At 44.9% G+C, this 16,053-nt stretch overlaps 1 protein-coding gene across 1 annotated transcript; it reads left to right on the top strand.

Moving 5' to 3' along the window:
* Nucleotides 1–2,461: 2,461 nt before the first annotated feature.
* LOC139450565 (sodium-dependent proline transporter-like) lies at nt 2,462–16,020 on the top strand. The gene is made up of 14 exons (XM_071232323.1): nt 2,462–2,582; nt 3,155–3,286; nt 3,585–3,749; nt 4,442–4,559; nt 5,482–5,614; nt 5,754–5,888; nt 6,308–6,411; nt 8,456–8,580; nt 8,705–8,817; nt 10,466–10,606; nt 11,878–11,977; nt 12,673–12,773; nt 14,710–14,871; nt 15,013–16,020. The coding sequence occupies exons 1-14, from the start codon at nt 2,462–2,464 to the stop codon at nt 16,018–16,020; spliced, it is 2,658 nt and encodes an 885-aa protein (XP_071088424.1).
* The last annotated feature ends 33 nt before the right edge of the window (nt 16,021–16,053 follow it).

Raw genomic sequence — 16,053 nt, 5'->3', positions numbered from 1 at the left:
TTCTAGTTTTTGGATGACATATTGTTCTCAGTAACTGTAACGTGGAAATAGAGAGTTGATTGGTTTTATATTCAAGTTGGTATTTTCGCTATTCCATGTGTACAGTGAGGCCGTCTTATCAACAGTCATTTCTGAGACATAAATGCAAAGTATAATTAATTAAGTCTACTCTCATTGTTTTGCATTTATAATTAACTCTAACGTTTATTTCAAGATTTACGGTACATAGTATTCAAAAGAAGTTAAAGAACACTCGATTCTTTCATATGACTATGGTAAGTCATTAGAGAAAGCGATAGAGCGAGAAAGCGAGAAAGCGATAGAGCGAGTAAGCGAGAGTGAGTGAGTGAGTGAATATGGTTTTACGCCGCTTTTAGCAATATTCCAGCAATATCACGGCGGGGGACACCAGAAATTGAGAAAGCGAGAAAGCGAGAAAGCGATGTCCCCTCTCGGCCACCATATATATGCTATTGTCACTACTTTGTTTGAAAGACGATTCTCGTTGCTCGATGGCAAAGTAGGCCTGAGGCATGTCTATTACAATGGACTTTGCTTGACTTCAGTTTCCATGACGTATGGTTGGTACACGGACGGCCATTTTGGAACCAGTCTCACACGTGACCCATAGTGAGGCATAGTCTCTTCGGTGTATTCATATTCGTATCTTCCATACAAGAACATGTGTTGGGTTTTAATGTCGCTTGTCAGTTATGTCAGTTATGCGTGGTATTTTTATGCAGGAGGAAAGCCGATGTAATACAGGTCTAAAACTTTTGCAACTTTTGTCGCGCTCATACTTGATATCAACGACGTCAAAATATAGGCGTACTAAATCTAATCTGAGACTGCAGGCAAAACAAGATAAGTCCAGTGAGTGCCATCTATACGCTAGAGCGCCCATGAGTGCCATCTCTACACTACACGCTACAGTGCCCATGAGTGTCATCCATATGCTACACGCTACAGTGCCCATGAGTGTCATCCATATGCTACACACTACAGTGCCCATGAGTGCCATCTGCATATGTATATGCTACACGCTACAGTGCCCATGAGTGTCATCTACTTATGTATATGCTACACGCTACAGTGCCCATGAGTGTCATCTATATGCTACACACTACAGCGCCCATGAGTGTCATCTACATATGTATATGCTACACGCTACAGTGCCCATGAGTGTCATCTATATGCTACACACTACAGTGCCCATGAGTGTCATCTATATGCTACACACTACAGTGCCCATGAGTGTTATCTATATGTTACACACTACAGTGCCCATGAGTGTCATCGCCCATGAGTGTCATCTATATGCTACACACTACAGTGCCCATGAGCGTCATCTATATGCTACACACTACAGTGCCCATGAGTGTCATCTATATGCTACACACTACAGTGCCAATGAGTGTCATCTATATGCTACACGCTACAGTGCCCATGAGTCTCATCTATATGCTACACGCCACAGCGCCCATGAGTGTTATCTATATGCTACACACTACAGCGCCCATGAGTGTTATCTATATGCTACACGCCACAGCGCCCATGAGTGTTATCTATATGCTACACACTACAGCGCCCATGAGTGTTATATATCTGCTACACGGCTACAGTGCCCATGAGTGTCATCTATATGCTACACACTGCAGTGCCCATGAGTGTCATCTATATGCTACACACTACAGTGCCCATGAGTGTCATCTATATGCTACACACTACAGCGCCCATGAGTGTCATCTATATGCTACACACTACAGTGCCCATGAGTGTCATCTATATGTTACACGCCACAGCGCCCATGAGTGTCATCTATATGTTACACGCTACAGTGCCCATGAGTGTCATCTATATGTTACACGCCACAGCGCCCATGAGTGTCATCTATATGCTACACACTACAGTGCCCATGAGTGTCATCTATATGTTACACGCTACAGTGCCCATGAGTGTCATCTATATGTTACACGCCACAGCGCCCATGAGTGTTATCTATATGCTACACACTACAGCGCCCATGAGTGTTATCTATATGCTACACACTACAGTGCCCATGAGTGTCATCTTTATGCTACACACTACAGTGCCCATGAGTGTCATCTATATGCTACACGGCTACAGTGCCCATGAGTGTTATCTATATGCTACACACTACAGCGCCCATGAGTGTTATCTATATGCTACACACTACAGTGCCCATGAGTCTCATCTATATGCTACACGGCTACAGTGCCCATGAGTGTCATCTATATGCTACACGGCTACAGCGCCCATGAGTGTCATCTATATGCTACACGGCTACAGCGCCCCCCATGAGTGTTATCTATACGCTACACGGGTACTATGTCCTTACATATTTACATGATTATATGTTAAACAGGTATAGAGTACAGTACTGTCTATATGTTACACAGGTATAGAGTACAGTACTGTCTATATGTTACACAGGTACGCCATGAAGCTGTTACGTGGCAGCTGGGGGACGAAGGCGGAGTTCATCCTCACTTGCGTCGCCTATGCAGTAGGCCTGGGAAACGTGTGGAGGTTTCCATACTTGGCCTTCAAGAATGGTGGAGGTAAGGTGCACACTCACAATGGCCACACACTGCTCTTTATTATTATCTGCCAAAATTGTATAATGTCAGTTCGTGTTTCATCAAATATACATAAGTCAGTGAGTGAGAGAGTGAGTATGGTTTTACGCCGATTTAAGCAAAATTCCAGCAATAACACGGCGGGGGACACCAGAAATGGGCTTCACACATTGTACCCATGTCGGGAATCGAACCCGGGTCTTCGGCATGACGAGCGAGCGCTTTAACCACTAGGTTACCCGACCGCCCCTCAAGTATACATAAACACACACACACACACACACACACACACACACACGCACGCACGCACGCACGCATGCACGCACGCACGCACGCACGCACGCACGCACGCACGCACGCACACAAGTACGCACGCACACAAGTACGCACGCACACACGCACATAGTTCTTTTTACTTACATTAACACATATAACAACACTGCCAGGTAAATGATCTCTGCCTCAAACCTTTGCAGTTGCTGATTTACTGAGATGGAATACGTGTTTGTTTTTTGTCACCCGATCTGTCACGTGATCGTTCTCTCGTACTTCAGGTGCGTTCCTCATCCCCTACTGGATCATGCAAGTGTTCATCGGCATGCCTCTGTTCTTCATGGAGCTGTCGTTCGGCCAGTTTGCTGGACAAGGCCCTATCACCATCTGGAAGGCCAATCCTCTCCTTAAAGGTCGACATACGTTGTTTCTTACTAAAGTAAACTACGTTTATAACGAACATGCTTATAACGAACTGACGGATATAACGAAATGGGTTTTGATCCCGTCCATTTGCTGTGTATTTGCTGTTTATATGCTGTATATATGCTTATAACGAACTACGGTTATAACGAACTAAAATTAGTGGTCCTTTGAGTTCGTTATAACCGTAGTTTACTGTATCTTGAAATGTTTAGTACAAAGTTGACGTTCTTAATCACTTCTGCTGAAATAATTTCATTCTGGGATGACCGTAAATTTGTTTTGCAGGTATTGGGATCAGCATGGTGATTGTCTGCTCCTTCATCGTCCTTTACTTCACCGTCATCGTCGGCTACATCGCCTTCTACTTCTTCTCCTCCATGCAGTCTCCTCTCCCCTGGTCTCACTGCGGGCATCACTGGAGCAGTCCAAACTGTCGGGTCGATGTACCAGGTAATCCTATAGTTCAACCTCTCAGGGCTCAGTTTGAGTACCGCGTCCATGGTGTAGCGGATAGTGCGTCTGCCTGGAGAGTGGAGGTTTGGTGGTTCGATCCCTTCAGAGCTCAAGTTCAAAGATGGTACTTATAATTGGTATCATACCCTAGCAGGGTATCCCATTGTACCCACTCCCTGGTCTCGCTTCCGCCATTACCGGACAGGGTGGATATACTAGGTTAACTTTACCCATCATCAAGCTGAACTGAACTTTACACGAACATTAGAATAATTATGTAGATGTAGCACGATCCAATGACTGCATTTTTGCGCGACAGAGAGACGAGTATAGTCATGGCCATTGTTGTTTCATTTTGAGATGCTTGTAAACATCATAAACGAATGCCTGTATGTCAATACCAGACTCGACCCGTGAAGAATAGGTCTTCAGCAACCCATGCTTGCTATAAAAGGCCACTGTGCTTGTCGTAAGAGGCGACTAACGGGATAGGGTGGTCAGGCTTGCCGACTTGGTTGATGCATGTCATCGTATCCCAATTGCGTAGATCGATGCTCATGATGTCAATCACTGGATTGTCGGTCCACACTCGATTATTTTTGTGACTGCTGTGATATAGCTGTAATATTATTAAGTGCGGCGTTAAACAAACAAACAAACAATACCAGACGCTGTGTCCCTGTTGGTAGGTGCTGTTGATAACATCACGATGCGGAATCTCACCACTGACCTCCAGGTGGGAAGCATGAACATCAGCAACATCAACCACTACAACCGGACCATTTCCCCGACTGAAGACTATTTCACGTAGGTATTAGCTAGCTAGCCCTGGGTGGATTCCGAGTTAGAATAGTTCCCTAGCAACTTATGTTGGTTGTAAGCGGTGACTTGATGGATCGGGCCCTCAGGTTCAGTGACAGCGCGGATAGTTGTTCACAATATCAGTCAATCAATTTAACACCGATATAGTAACAGTTATATTTTAAGATACTATAACAGCTCGGTTAAAAATACGCGCGTGGATAAAGAGAAGATTAAGATTAGTGTTGATTGATACAATGAAAGGTGGCTGGGCTGAGAGATTGGCAGGCCCTGTTTGTTTGTATCATATCGACATTCATTTCCGAAGACCGGAAGGGAAAAAAACGTATAGTCGGAAAATATAACATGCGAACTATCACTTAAATTATGTTTGGCCTTCTTTAAAATTTGCTATTCGTAGTAATTCAAAGCTATTAAAAGTCCAAGAGTTGTATCAACAATCAACATCAATATTCACATCATTCATTAGTCGGCAGCCGGAACAACAATGGTGAGCATGGATGACTTGGGTAGTTCAGACTCACTTTGGGGAGGCGAATGGGTAGTATTCGCAAATTGTCGACGGCTGTGTACACTATACCTCGCTGTGTCACTCGTATTGGATGCACTCACCAGCTATATGCACGTGCAACATGTGACGGTATTGTTAACAGACGCGTGTGTCCGTATTTTAAAACACATGAATCTCCGAGACAACTATTCATTTTGTTATTTGCGTGTATCCTTCGGCCCTGAATTGTCACGTATAATTAAGGATAAAACTGTAAAACGATTTTTTTAATATGTACTTGCAATGAGTTTACCTTGTATCTCTCTCTCTCTCTCTCTCTCTCTCTCTCTCTCTCTCTCTCTCTCTCTCTCTCTCTCTCTCTCTCTCTCTCTCTGTAGTACACGTATAATGTTGTAGAAATTTCGTCCTGGGGATGACGTCCGGACTGGGAGACATGGGCAACATCAACTGGAAAGTGTGTCTGTGTTGTCTTTTTGCCGGCATTGTCGTATTCCTTGTGCTCATAAGGGGAATCAAGTCACTCGGCAAGGTAACAAAGCGTAAATCCTGGACTCTTCGGAATATGGTTTACACAGCTCACATATCATATCGGATCAGACACCCTCTGACAAGTACCATTTTTTAAGGCCTTTTGGAACAAGTCTCCCTTTAACTTTTTTTTTGTGCAGGTCGCATACTTCAACGCCACCTTCCCCTACGTGCTGCTGTTGTCCCTCCTGATCAACGCCAGTCTTCTCCCGGGAGCCACGGAGGGCATCCTGTATTTCCTGACCCCCAAGTGGCACCGCCTGGCGGACGCCTCGGTCAGTACTGTACATTAGGGATACAAGACAACATACAATTCTGGCTGCAGTACCTAACAATATGTTTGGACCCACGAAACATTAAATAGAGTGCACCAAGTGAACCTAATTTTTACGTAATTCCCAGTCCCTTTTGCCGTTGCAGGATCGGTTAGTCGAGGGTTCCAATCACGGATTTGTAGCAATTTTTATTCTTGGTCAGTCAGTGCCATAATGGTTTCCATGATAAATGTCTTCGACCTGTGTCAATTTAGGGACGCCGTGGTATTACCGAAATACTGCTTTAAGTGAGGCTAATTACAATTCACCCATCAGCTACTGGCCTGTTAACGCCAATGGTCTGGAAGGGGTCAAGGACAACCAAAATTGTGCAATTAACCTTTGCTACTTGACTAATTATGAATGACGTACATTCCTAGGTATGGAGCGATGCTGCAACACAGGTATTCTTCTCTCTCGGTGTCGGCATGGGCGGCCTGAACCTCATGGCCAGCTTTAACAACTTCAAGAACAATTGTTTGAGGTAAGAACAAGGTGTGTGCGGGCAGAAGTGTGCAAATAAAAGTCCTGGGACACCAAACTGGTGCCTATTATTGTCATGTTTGTTCGCTCGTCACACCGAAGACCCGGGTTCGATTCCCGACATAGGTACAATGTGTGAAGCCCATTTCTGGTGTCCCCCGCCGTGATATTGCTGGAATATTGCTAAGAGCGGCGTAAAACCATACTCACTCACTATTGTCATGTTTGTGTGGATATCATTGTCGTATTTTTGTCTAGGGGCGCCATGCTAGTGTCGTGATGTGGATTAACATTGTCGTATTGTGTCTCTGGAAGCCATAGTGATGCCGTGTGTGGACTATCATTGTCGTATTTGTGTCTCGGGACGCCATACTGGTGCCGTGTGTGGATATCATTGTCGTATTTGTGTCTAGGGACGCCATACTGGTGCCGTGTGTGGATATCATTGACCTATTTGTGTCTAGGGACGCCATACTGGTGCCGTATGTGGATATCATTGACCTATTTGTGTCTAGGGACGCCATACTGGTGCCGTGTGTGGATATCATTGACTTATTTGTGTCTCGGGACGCCATACTGGTGCCGTGTGTGGATATTATTGACCTATTTGTGTCTAGTGACGCCATACTGGTGCCGTGTGTGGATATCATTGACCTATTTGTGTCTAGGACGTCATACTGGTGCCGTGTGTGGACTATCATTGACCTATTTGTGTCTAGGGACGCCATACTGGTGCCATGTGTGGATATCATTGACCTATTTGTGTCTAGGGACGCCATACTGGTACCGTGTGTGGATATCATTTACCTATTTGTGTCTAGGGACGCCATACTGGTGCCGTGTGTGGATATCATTGTCGTATTTGTATCTAGGGACGCCATACTGGTGCCATGTGTGGATATCATTGTCGTATTTGTGTCTAGGGACGCCATACTGGTGCCGTGTGTGGATATCATTGACCTATTTGTGTCTAGTGAAGCCATACTGGTGCCGTGTGTGGATATCATTGACCTATTTGTGTCTAAGGACGCCAGACTGGTGCCGTGTGTGGATATCATTGACTTATTTGTGTCTAGGGACGCCATACTGGTGTCGTGTGTGGATATCATTGACCTATTTGTGTCTAGGACGCCATACTGGTGCCGTGTGTGGATATCATTGACCTATTTGTGTCTAGTGACGCCATACTGGTGCCGTGTGTGGATATCATTGACCTATTTGTGTCTAGGGACGCCATACTGGTGTCGTGTGTGGATATCATTGATCTATTTGTGTCTAGGGACGCCATACTGGTGCCGTGTGTGGATATCATTGTCGTATTTGTGTCTAGGGACGCCATACTGGTGCCGTGTGTGGATATCATTGTCGTATTTGTGTCTAGGGACGCCATACTGGTGCCGTGTGTGGATATCATTGTCGTATTTGTGTCTAGGGACGCCATACTGGTGCCGTGTGTGGATATCATTGACCTATTTGTGTCTCTGGAAGCCATAGTGATGCTGTGTGTGGACTATCATTGTCGTATTTGTGTCTCGGGACGCCATACTGGTGCCGTGTGTGGATATCATTGTCGTATTTGTGTCTATGGACGCCATACTGGTGGCGTGTGTGGATATCATTGACCTATTTGTGTCTAGGGACGCCATACCGGTGGCGTGTGTGGATATCATTGACCTATTTGTGTCTAGGGACGCCATACTGGTTTCGTGTGTGGATATCATTGACCTATTTGTGTCTAGGGACGCCATACTGGTGCCGTGTGTGGATATCATTGTCGTATTTGTGTCTAGGGACGCCATACTGGTGGCGTGTGTGGATATTATTGACCTATTTGTGTCTATGGACGCCATACTGGTGCCGTGTGTGAATATCATTGTCGTATTTGTGTCTAGGGACGCCATACTGGTGCCGTGTGTGGATATCATTGTCGTATTTGTGTCAAGGGACGCCATACTGGTGCCGTGTGTGGATATCATTGACCTATTTGTGTCTAGGGACGCCATACTGGTGCCGTGTGTGGATTTCATTGACCTATTTGTGTCTAGGGACGCCATACTGGTGCCGTGTGTGGACTGCCTGACCAGCTTCCTGTGCGGCCTGGTAGTGTTCGCCGTCCTGGGGTTCATGGCGCATGACAAGGGGGTTGGTATCGAGGAGGTTGCTGTAGGGGGTAAGTCACACCGCGTGTGTAGTCAGCCGGCACGTGTATTATCGAGTTCCTCTTTGAAATGCAACGGACCATTGTCATGTCGAATAATTCATAATATATGATTCTCAATAACAACATATTGCAGGACCTGGCCTGGCCTTCATCGCGTACCCCGAAGCCCTATCAAGGATGCCCGTGCCCACTCTCTGGGCCATCCTGTTCTTCTTCATGATGCTCATCATAGGATTCAGCTCTCTGGTAGGTTGTACAGCCAAATGCCATTGTCTGTGGTGAATGTTGTCGCTGCCCGCTTTACGTCAATGCGCAGGTCCGCATTATAAAGTATCGGTTAAAATTAACCCGAATGCATGAAGGGCGTATCCCAAGAAAGGTATATAACATGTTGATGTATTTCGACAACATTGGTCGTAATACTTGGGTAGCATATGTTCGTTACATTTTATTTTCGCATGGTTTGGGATTTGTATGGTTAAACCAGTCTTTTGGGGACAACATAGCTTTCATTGGGGTGCTTAAAACGTGTCTTGTAGATGAATTTCGTCAAAACTGGATGTCAACACTCAACAGTAGTACCCGATATATGATGTATAAAGAATGTAAAACACTGTTTGAACCTTAAAGATATTTGAGCATTTACAATGGCAAACGTGTACGCAGTGTTTTCATTAATTAAGATGTAACGTTTTACCTTTACGACAGAACGAGGGTAGATGGCAATCTATTGAATCATGTTTACGTATGTGTCCTGTTGGCAATATGTCTGTTGAAGATGAATATCATTTCGTATTGATCTGTAAACATTATACTGAGCTGCGTAAAGTTTATTTGCCAGAATTGTATTGGAAGTTTACAACTACATATAAATTTTAAAATTATTGTGTACAACTCAGGATGAGTTATTAAAAGGTCTGCAATATTATGTATATTATGCGTATAAACAAAGACATGAAGTCGTAAAAAGCTATGTAATGTGCTTCACATTGTATTGTTGTCACTGCATTTTCTTGTATATGGGCCAAAGGCCTACACACAAATAAACTAATTTTGACTTTGACTACAGCTTGCCTATGCAAAGGTGTGTATTGGAGTGGGGACAGGGATTGGAGTGGGTCACGTATGTGTTTTTTACTGAAGTTGACTCATCTTGTTTCAGTTCACCATGACGGAGACGGTGGTGGCCTCGCTCTGTGACGTGTATATCTGTCATGTTTCAGTTCCCCATGACGGAAACGGCGGTGGCCCCGCTCTGTGACGTGTGTATCTGTCATGTTTCAGTTCACCATGACGGAAACGGCGGTGGCCTCGCTCTGTGACGTGTATATCTGTTATGTTTCAGTTCACCATGATGGAGACGGTCGTGGTCTCGCTCTGTGACGTGTATATCTTTCATGTTTCAGTTAACCATGACGGAAACGGCGGTGGCCTCGCTCTGTGACGTGTATATCTGTTATGTTTCAGTTCACCATGTCGGAGACGGTGGTGGTCTCGCTCTGTGACGTGTATATCTGTCATGTTTCAGTTCACCATGACGGAGACGGCGGTGGCCTCGCTCTGTGACGTGTATATCTGTTATGTTTCAGTTCACCATGACGGAGACACTGGTGGCCTCGCTCTGTGACGTGTATATCTGTCATGTTTCAGTTCACCATGATGGAGACGGTGGTGGCCTCGCTCTGTGACGTGTATATCTGTCATGTTTCAGTTCACCATGACGGAGACACTGGTGGCCTCGCTCTGTGACGTGTATATCTGTCATGTTTCAGTTCACCATGACGGAGACGGTGGTGGCCTCGCTCTGTGACGTGTATATCTGTCATGTTTCAGTTCACCATGACGGAGACACTGGTGGCCTCGCTCTGTGACGTGTATATCTGTCATGTTTCAGTTCACCATGACGGAGACAGTGGTGGCCTCGCTCTGTGACGAATATCCTTCATTACTGAGGAAGACATGGAAGAGAACTCTCATCTTCCGGGGCATCATTTCCACGGCTCTCTTCCTGTTAGCGTTGCCAATGACAACAGGGGTACGTAGTTATTGTAACTTACATTTTAATATTCAAAAACATTTGACAACAGCATGGCAGTTACGGTGCGAGATTATTCTACGACAAGTCATATTCTTACATGGCGATCTAAAGACGATATAAGCAGCCTTAAATTCGTTTATTCAATACCAAACGGTAATTGAAATATCAATAGAAATACAATTATAAAAACGTAATTTACTACTCAAAAAAGTTAAGGACCACCCGATTCTTTCATATTACCTGGTGTTAATTTGTTACGGCATGAATACTGTTAAAGCCGGCGGTAGACCCAACTCACTCAATCATTCCACGACTATATCGTTGACTCTTTGGCTGAGAAGTAAACCCAACTCACTCAATCATTCCACGACTATATCGTTGACTCTTTGGCTGAGAAGTAAACCCAACTCACTCAATCATTCCACGACTATATCGTTGACTCTTTGGCAGATAAGTAAAGCCAACTCACTCAATCATTCCACGACTATATCGTTGACTCTTTGGCTGAGAAGTACACCCAACTCATTCAGTCATTCCACGACTATATCGTTGACTCTTTGGCTGAGAAGTAAACCCAACTGACTCAATCATTCCACGACTTTTCTTTGACTCTTTGGCTGAGAAGTAAACCCAACTGACTCAATCATTCCACGACTATATTGTTGACATTTTGGCTGAGAACACAACCCAACTCACTCAATCATTCCACGACGATATCGTTTACTCTTTGGCTGAGAAGTAAACCCAACTCACTCAATCATTCCACGACTATATCGTTGACTCTTTGGCAGATAAGTAAAGCCAACTCACTCAATCATTCCACGACTATATCGTTGACTCTTTGGCTGAGAAGTACACCCAACTCATTCAGTCATTCCACGACTATATCGTTGACTCTTTGGCTGAGAAGTAAACCCAACTGACTCAATCATTCCACGACTTTTCTTTGACTCTTTGGCTGAGAAGTAAACCCAACTGACTCAATCATTCCACGACTATATTGTTGACATTTTGGCTGAGAACACAACCCAACCCACTCAATCATTCCACGACGATATCGTTTACTCTTTGGCTGAGAAGTACACCCAACTCACTCAATCATTCCACGACTATATCGTTGACTCTTTGGCTGTAAAGTAAAGGAGTTACTTCCCTTCGTATTTCAATTTGTTTTTGTTTGCTATATTCCACATTTGTGAATTGTTATGTCGACGTACGGCGATCACAGACTTATGCTGCGTGTTATGATCCATGACGCTGTGTTGTAGGCCGGCATCTACCTCCTTGACATCGTCGACTCCTCTGTTGGCGGCTTTCCTCTGCTGTTCATCGCCATCGCCGAGATCGTTGCCATCATGTTCATATACGGTGAGAAGATACACCACACACGTCTAGACAATACGTACCATCAGCACCCTTAAACACACACGGTCGGATTGCGGATAGACGCTATTTATAACCAACCAATCAGCGAGTGCTTCCAGCGAGTGTTCTGACCAATATGCGCTCAGATTACATTGCATCATCTTCCCGAGGCAAGCGCGTACACTTGCCTATATCAAAGCTAGACTTGGAAAAAAGGCTAGAGGACGCTCGTGCCTCCGGAAGATGACATTGCATATACGGCGCTATTTCTCATGATGCTATAGACGTATTCCTTCTGCTCTGAACGTTGACTATCATCAACCACTGGTTTGCCTTGACTCGTTTATAGCTAGGCCGCCAGATATAGCTTGAACAATGCCGTATCTTACAGACGATTCCGGGGTAGAATAGGTCTTCAGCAACCCATGCTTGCCGTAAAAGGTGACTATGCTTGTCGTAAAAGGCGACTAACGGGATCGGGTGATCAGACTCGCTGACTTGGTTGATACATGTCATCGATCCCAATTGCGTGGATCGATGCTCATGATATCAATCACTGGATTGTCTGGTCCAGACTCGATTACTTACAGACTGCCGTCATATAGTTGGAATATTGCTGAGGATGGCGTTAAACAACAAACCAACCAACCAGCCGTATCTTAAAACAACATGCACTCACTCACTGCGTTCATAACCAGGATACCGGAGGTTTGCCGAGGACCTTCAGATGATGATGGGGAAGAAACTGTCTGTGTACTGGAAGATGTGCTGGTGTTTTATCGCCCCCGCTATTCTCACTGTAAGTATAGCCAAAGAGAAAGTAACTTATCATTCCCGACCACGAGTCGCCAAGTCAGCTAAAGCGTTGCTATTTGTTGTGCAGAGTTGCGTCCCTTGGTCACGCCAGAAACCTATGGTCGCTCAGAATCCCGCTTCGCCCCGATTATGTTTCTAGGTTTGTCAGCACCATACCGTGCTCGTGGATTTCGCCACGTCTGGGACCTACATTATTTCGGGCTTTCCTCACACATTAAGCTGACACGCCGTGATATAACTGAAATAAAGTCCAAGGTTGCGTTAAACCAAACTCACTCACTCGGGTCTGGATAGCTTGCAGAAAGGTGTTCACATTATTAAAGGGGTTGGAATTAGAAAGGTTTGTATTCATTTGTGGAGGCTGCATGTGTTAAGCCTCGGAGACGATGTTGGTTTAGGATACCTACCCCTGTTCTATCACTATTATATGCTTAAACTAACATCACCCTCCGTTATCATTCAAAGTATGGACATTCGCAAGATACATCACAAACCTGCTTTATGTCACTTCACGCAAGTCAAAGTATACCTTCCTCTATCGACCCGTGAAGATCCGGGGTAGAATAGGTCTTCAGCAACCCATGCTTGCCGTAAAGGGCGACTAACGGGGTCAGGTGGTCAGGCTCACTGACTTGGTTGATACATGTCATCGTATCCCGTTTTGCGTAGATCGATGCTCCTAAAGTCAATCAATGGAGTTTCTGGTCCAGACTCGATTATTTACAGACTGCCGTCATATAGCTGAAATATTGCTGAGTGCGACGTTTAACAACAAACAAATAAACGAACAAACATACATTCCTCTATCATAACTGTTTGATTCACATTTTAGAAGTTAGTGAGTAAATAAGAAAAAGTACACTTTTATGGATAACAAACTCCAACTTGATAACGGTGTAATAATCAACGTGGAAACGCTACATGCATTACACAAGAAGTTGTTATCCATATAGATGTAGGTTTTCTTATTCTTATTTCTTATAGCGGGGGGTCGGGTAGCCTTGTGGTTAAAGCGCTCGCTCGTCACGCCGAAGACCCGGGTTCGAATCCCGATATGGGTTCAATGTGTGAAGCCCATTTCTGGTGTCCCCCGCGGTGATATTGCTGGAATTATGCTAAAAGCGGCGTCAAATCAAACTCACTCACTCACTATTCCTATAGCATGTGATAGATCTAATTTATTTCCTCTTCGTTGAATGAGATAAAAGCATTTGACAAATATTCTTCCTAGCTGCTTAAAGGGCAAGTTCACACGGAAATGAACCTTTTTTTCTTGTACTTTTTCCACATTAAAAGTGTTAACATAGAAGTGTCATAGACAAAAATATAAAAACATCATATTCAATTAACATATTTTTTGCACTTAAACGATTTATATTTTTCACATTCACCAAGTGTTCTATTTCCATAACAAAAATACCATGGCTTATGTCCCTTGCAATATGACGTCATTAGTGCCAATTGATAAACATTATGACGTCATCATGCTTTGTTAGAGCCGCTTCACGTGGTGTAGGTACAGTTTTGTGATTCTAGCATCTCAGATGCCAGCCAGAATTGTGTTATTATGCTGAGTCACCACTGCGCCGGAGTGTGTCGTAGACCATGTTGTTTTACCGCAAACTGGTCCTTGATATCTTTTGCGTTGAGAATAGACAGGGACCCAGTTGAATTGGCACCAATTACGTCATAATCTAAGGGGGATAACTCAGGCCTATTTCGCTCGTAAAACGAAGGCCTCATAACGGCATATCACTTTCACACTATTGTGAGCTTCCTACTTTCACTGTGAAAAAAATGAGTGTATATTTTCAAACACAGATACTAACTAATTCTAAAATTGCGTTTTGTTTAGAAAAAGAAAGAAAGTGATTTTTGCGTGTACACTTCCCCTTTAAGTATTTGGCGTATGTCTCCAGGGGGTGGTGGTGTTCAAGAGCTGCCGATTCCAGCCCCTGGGCTATGTGGACTACATCTACCCGGCTTGGGCCCAGGCCCTGGGCTGGTTGGTCATGACTGTCTGCATTGTCTTCATCCCGGGCTGGTTCATCGTCTACTTCCTCAGATACGGCGGATGCAAGGTGAGCAACACACACGACGTTACGTTACTGCCCTCTCTTTAAAACATGTTAAAGTGTTTGTGCCTGCTTCAATATGTTTTGAAATATTTAACTCCTACAAGGTACTAAAAGCAATTAACAGATATGTGTCTATTGTCACAGATGATTGGTAAAATGTCCCGACCAGCTCCTGATTGGGGCCCTCGACTACCCGAAAATAGAACCGGCATATACGCGGACGGCGACAGCAACACTGAAGTGACATCTGATATTCCCGCCATCGTTATCAGCGACGTGGACGACCAGGCATCTGGCAATGACATCAAAGGTGTGCGTGCCAAGGGAGGAGATGGTTCCGTCAGAACGAAGCACACGAAGGGCGGGGGGAAACAGGAAACACCAACTGGGCGTAAGGACTCGCCAACAGGAAGCATGAAAGGGAACAAGATCGGCAGTTTCAAGGGTACTGGAAAGGTCCATGACCTAGAAGACGACTACACTGAAAACGCTTCTAAAACCACCAACAGCATCAAAGGAGCCTCCGTAGAAATGAAACGTGTGGACAGCGTTAAAAGACAGGCCAGTATTAAAGGGGCACCGCAAGGCAGTTTGAAAGGGGCGTCTGCAGCATCTGTTAAGGGGGCAGCCGTAACGGCCGTTAAAGGGGCACCCATTACTGGCGTGAAAGGAGTACCCGTAACTGTTAAGGGGGCAGCCGTAACGACCGTTAAAGGGGAATCCATTACTGGCGTGAAAGGAGTACACGTAGTTGTTAAGGGGGCAGCCGTAATGAGCGTTAAAGGGGAACCCATAACTGGCGTGAAAGGAGTACCCGTAGCAACTGTTAAAGGAGCTACCGTAGCCAAAGCACCTATTACCAGCGTCAAAGAAGCATCTATGGCCTTCGTCAAAGGAGCGACCGCAGGCAATGTCAAAGGGGCACCCGTAGTCAGCGTCAAGGCGACAGACGTTGCCAGTGTTAAAAATGTACCAACATCCAACATCCAAGAAGCCCCCGAAGTTCCAGTGATCCAAGACTTCAGTGTGGCCGAGGTCATTGGTAAACATGTAGGCGACGTGAGGAAGACACAAGGGGGAGGTAACTCTGTATACGAACTGGAAGATGCCGCCACGACGGATATAATGCCGGGACGAAGAGGGCAGTGGTAACCGAGGAGCTCCATGGCGTTAACTGAAGAAGCA

Source organism: Haliotis cracherodii, unplaced genomic scaffold (assembly GCF_022045235.1).
Source record: "Haliotis cracherodii isolate W230 unplaced genomic scaffold, xgHalCrac1.p SCAF_10, whole genome shotgun sequence".
NCBI classification, from domain to species: Eukaryota; Metazoa; Mollusca; class Gastropoda; order Lepetellida; family Haliotidae; genus Haliotis; species Haliotis cracherodii.
This window is presented reverse-complemented; position numbering and strand designations above follow the sequence as displayed.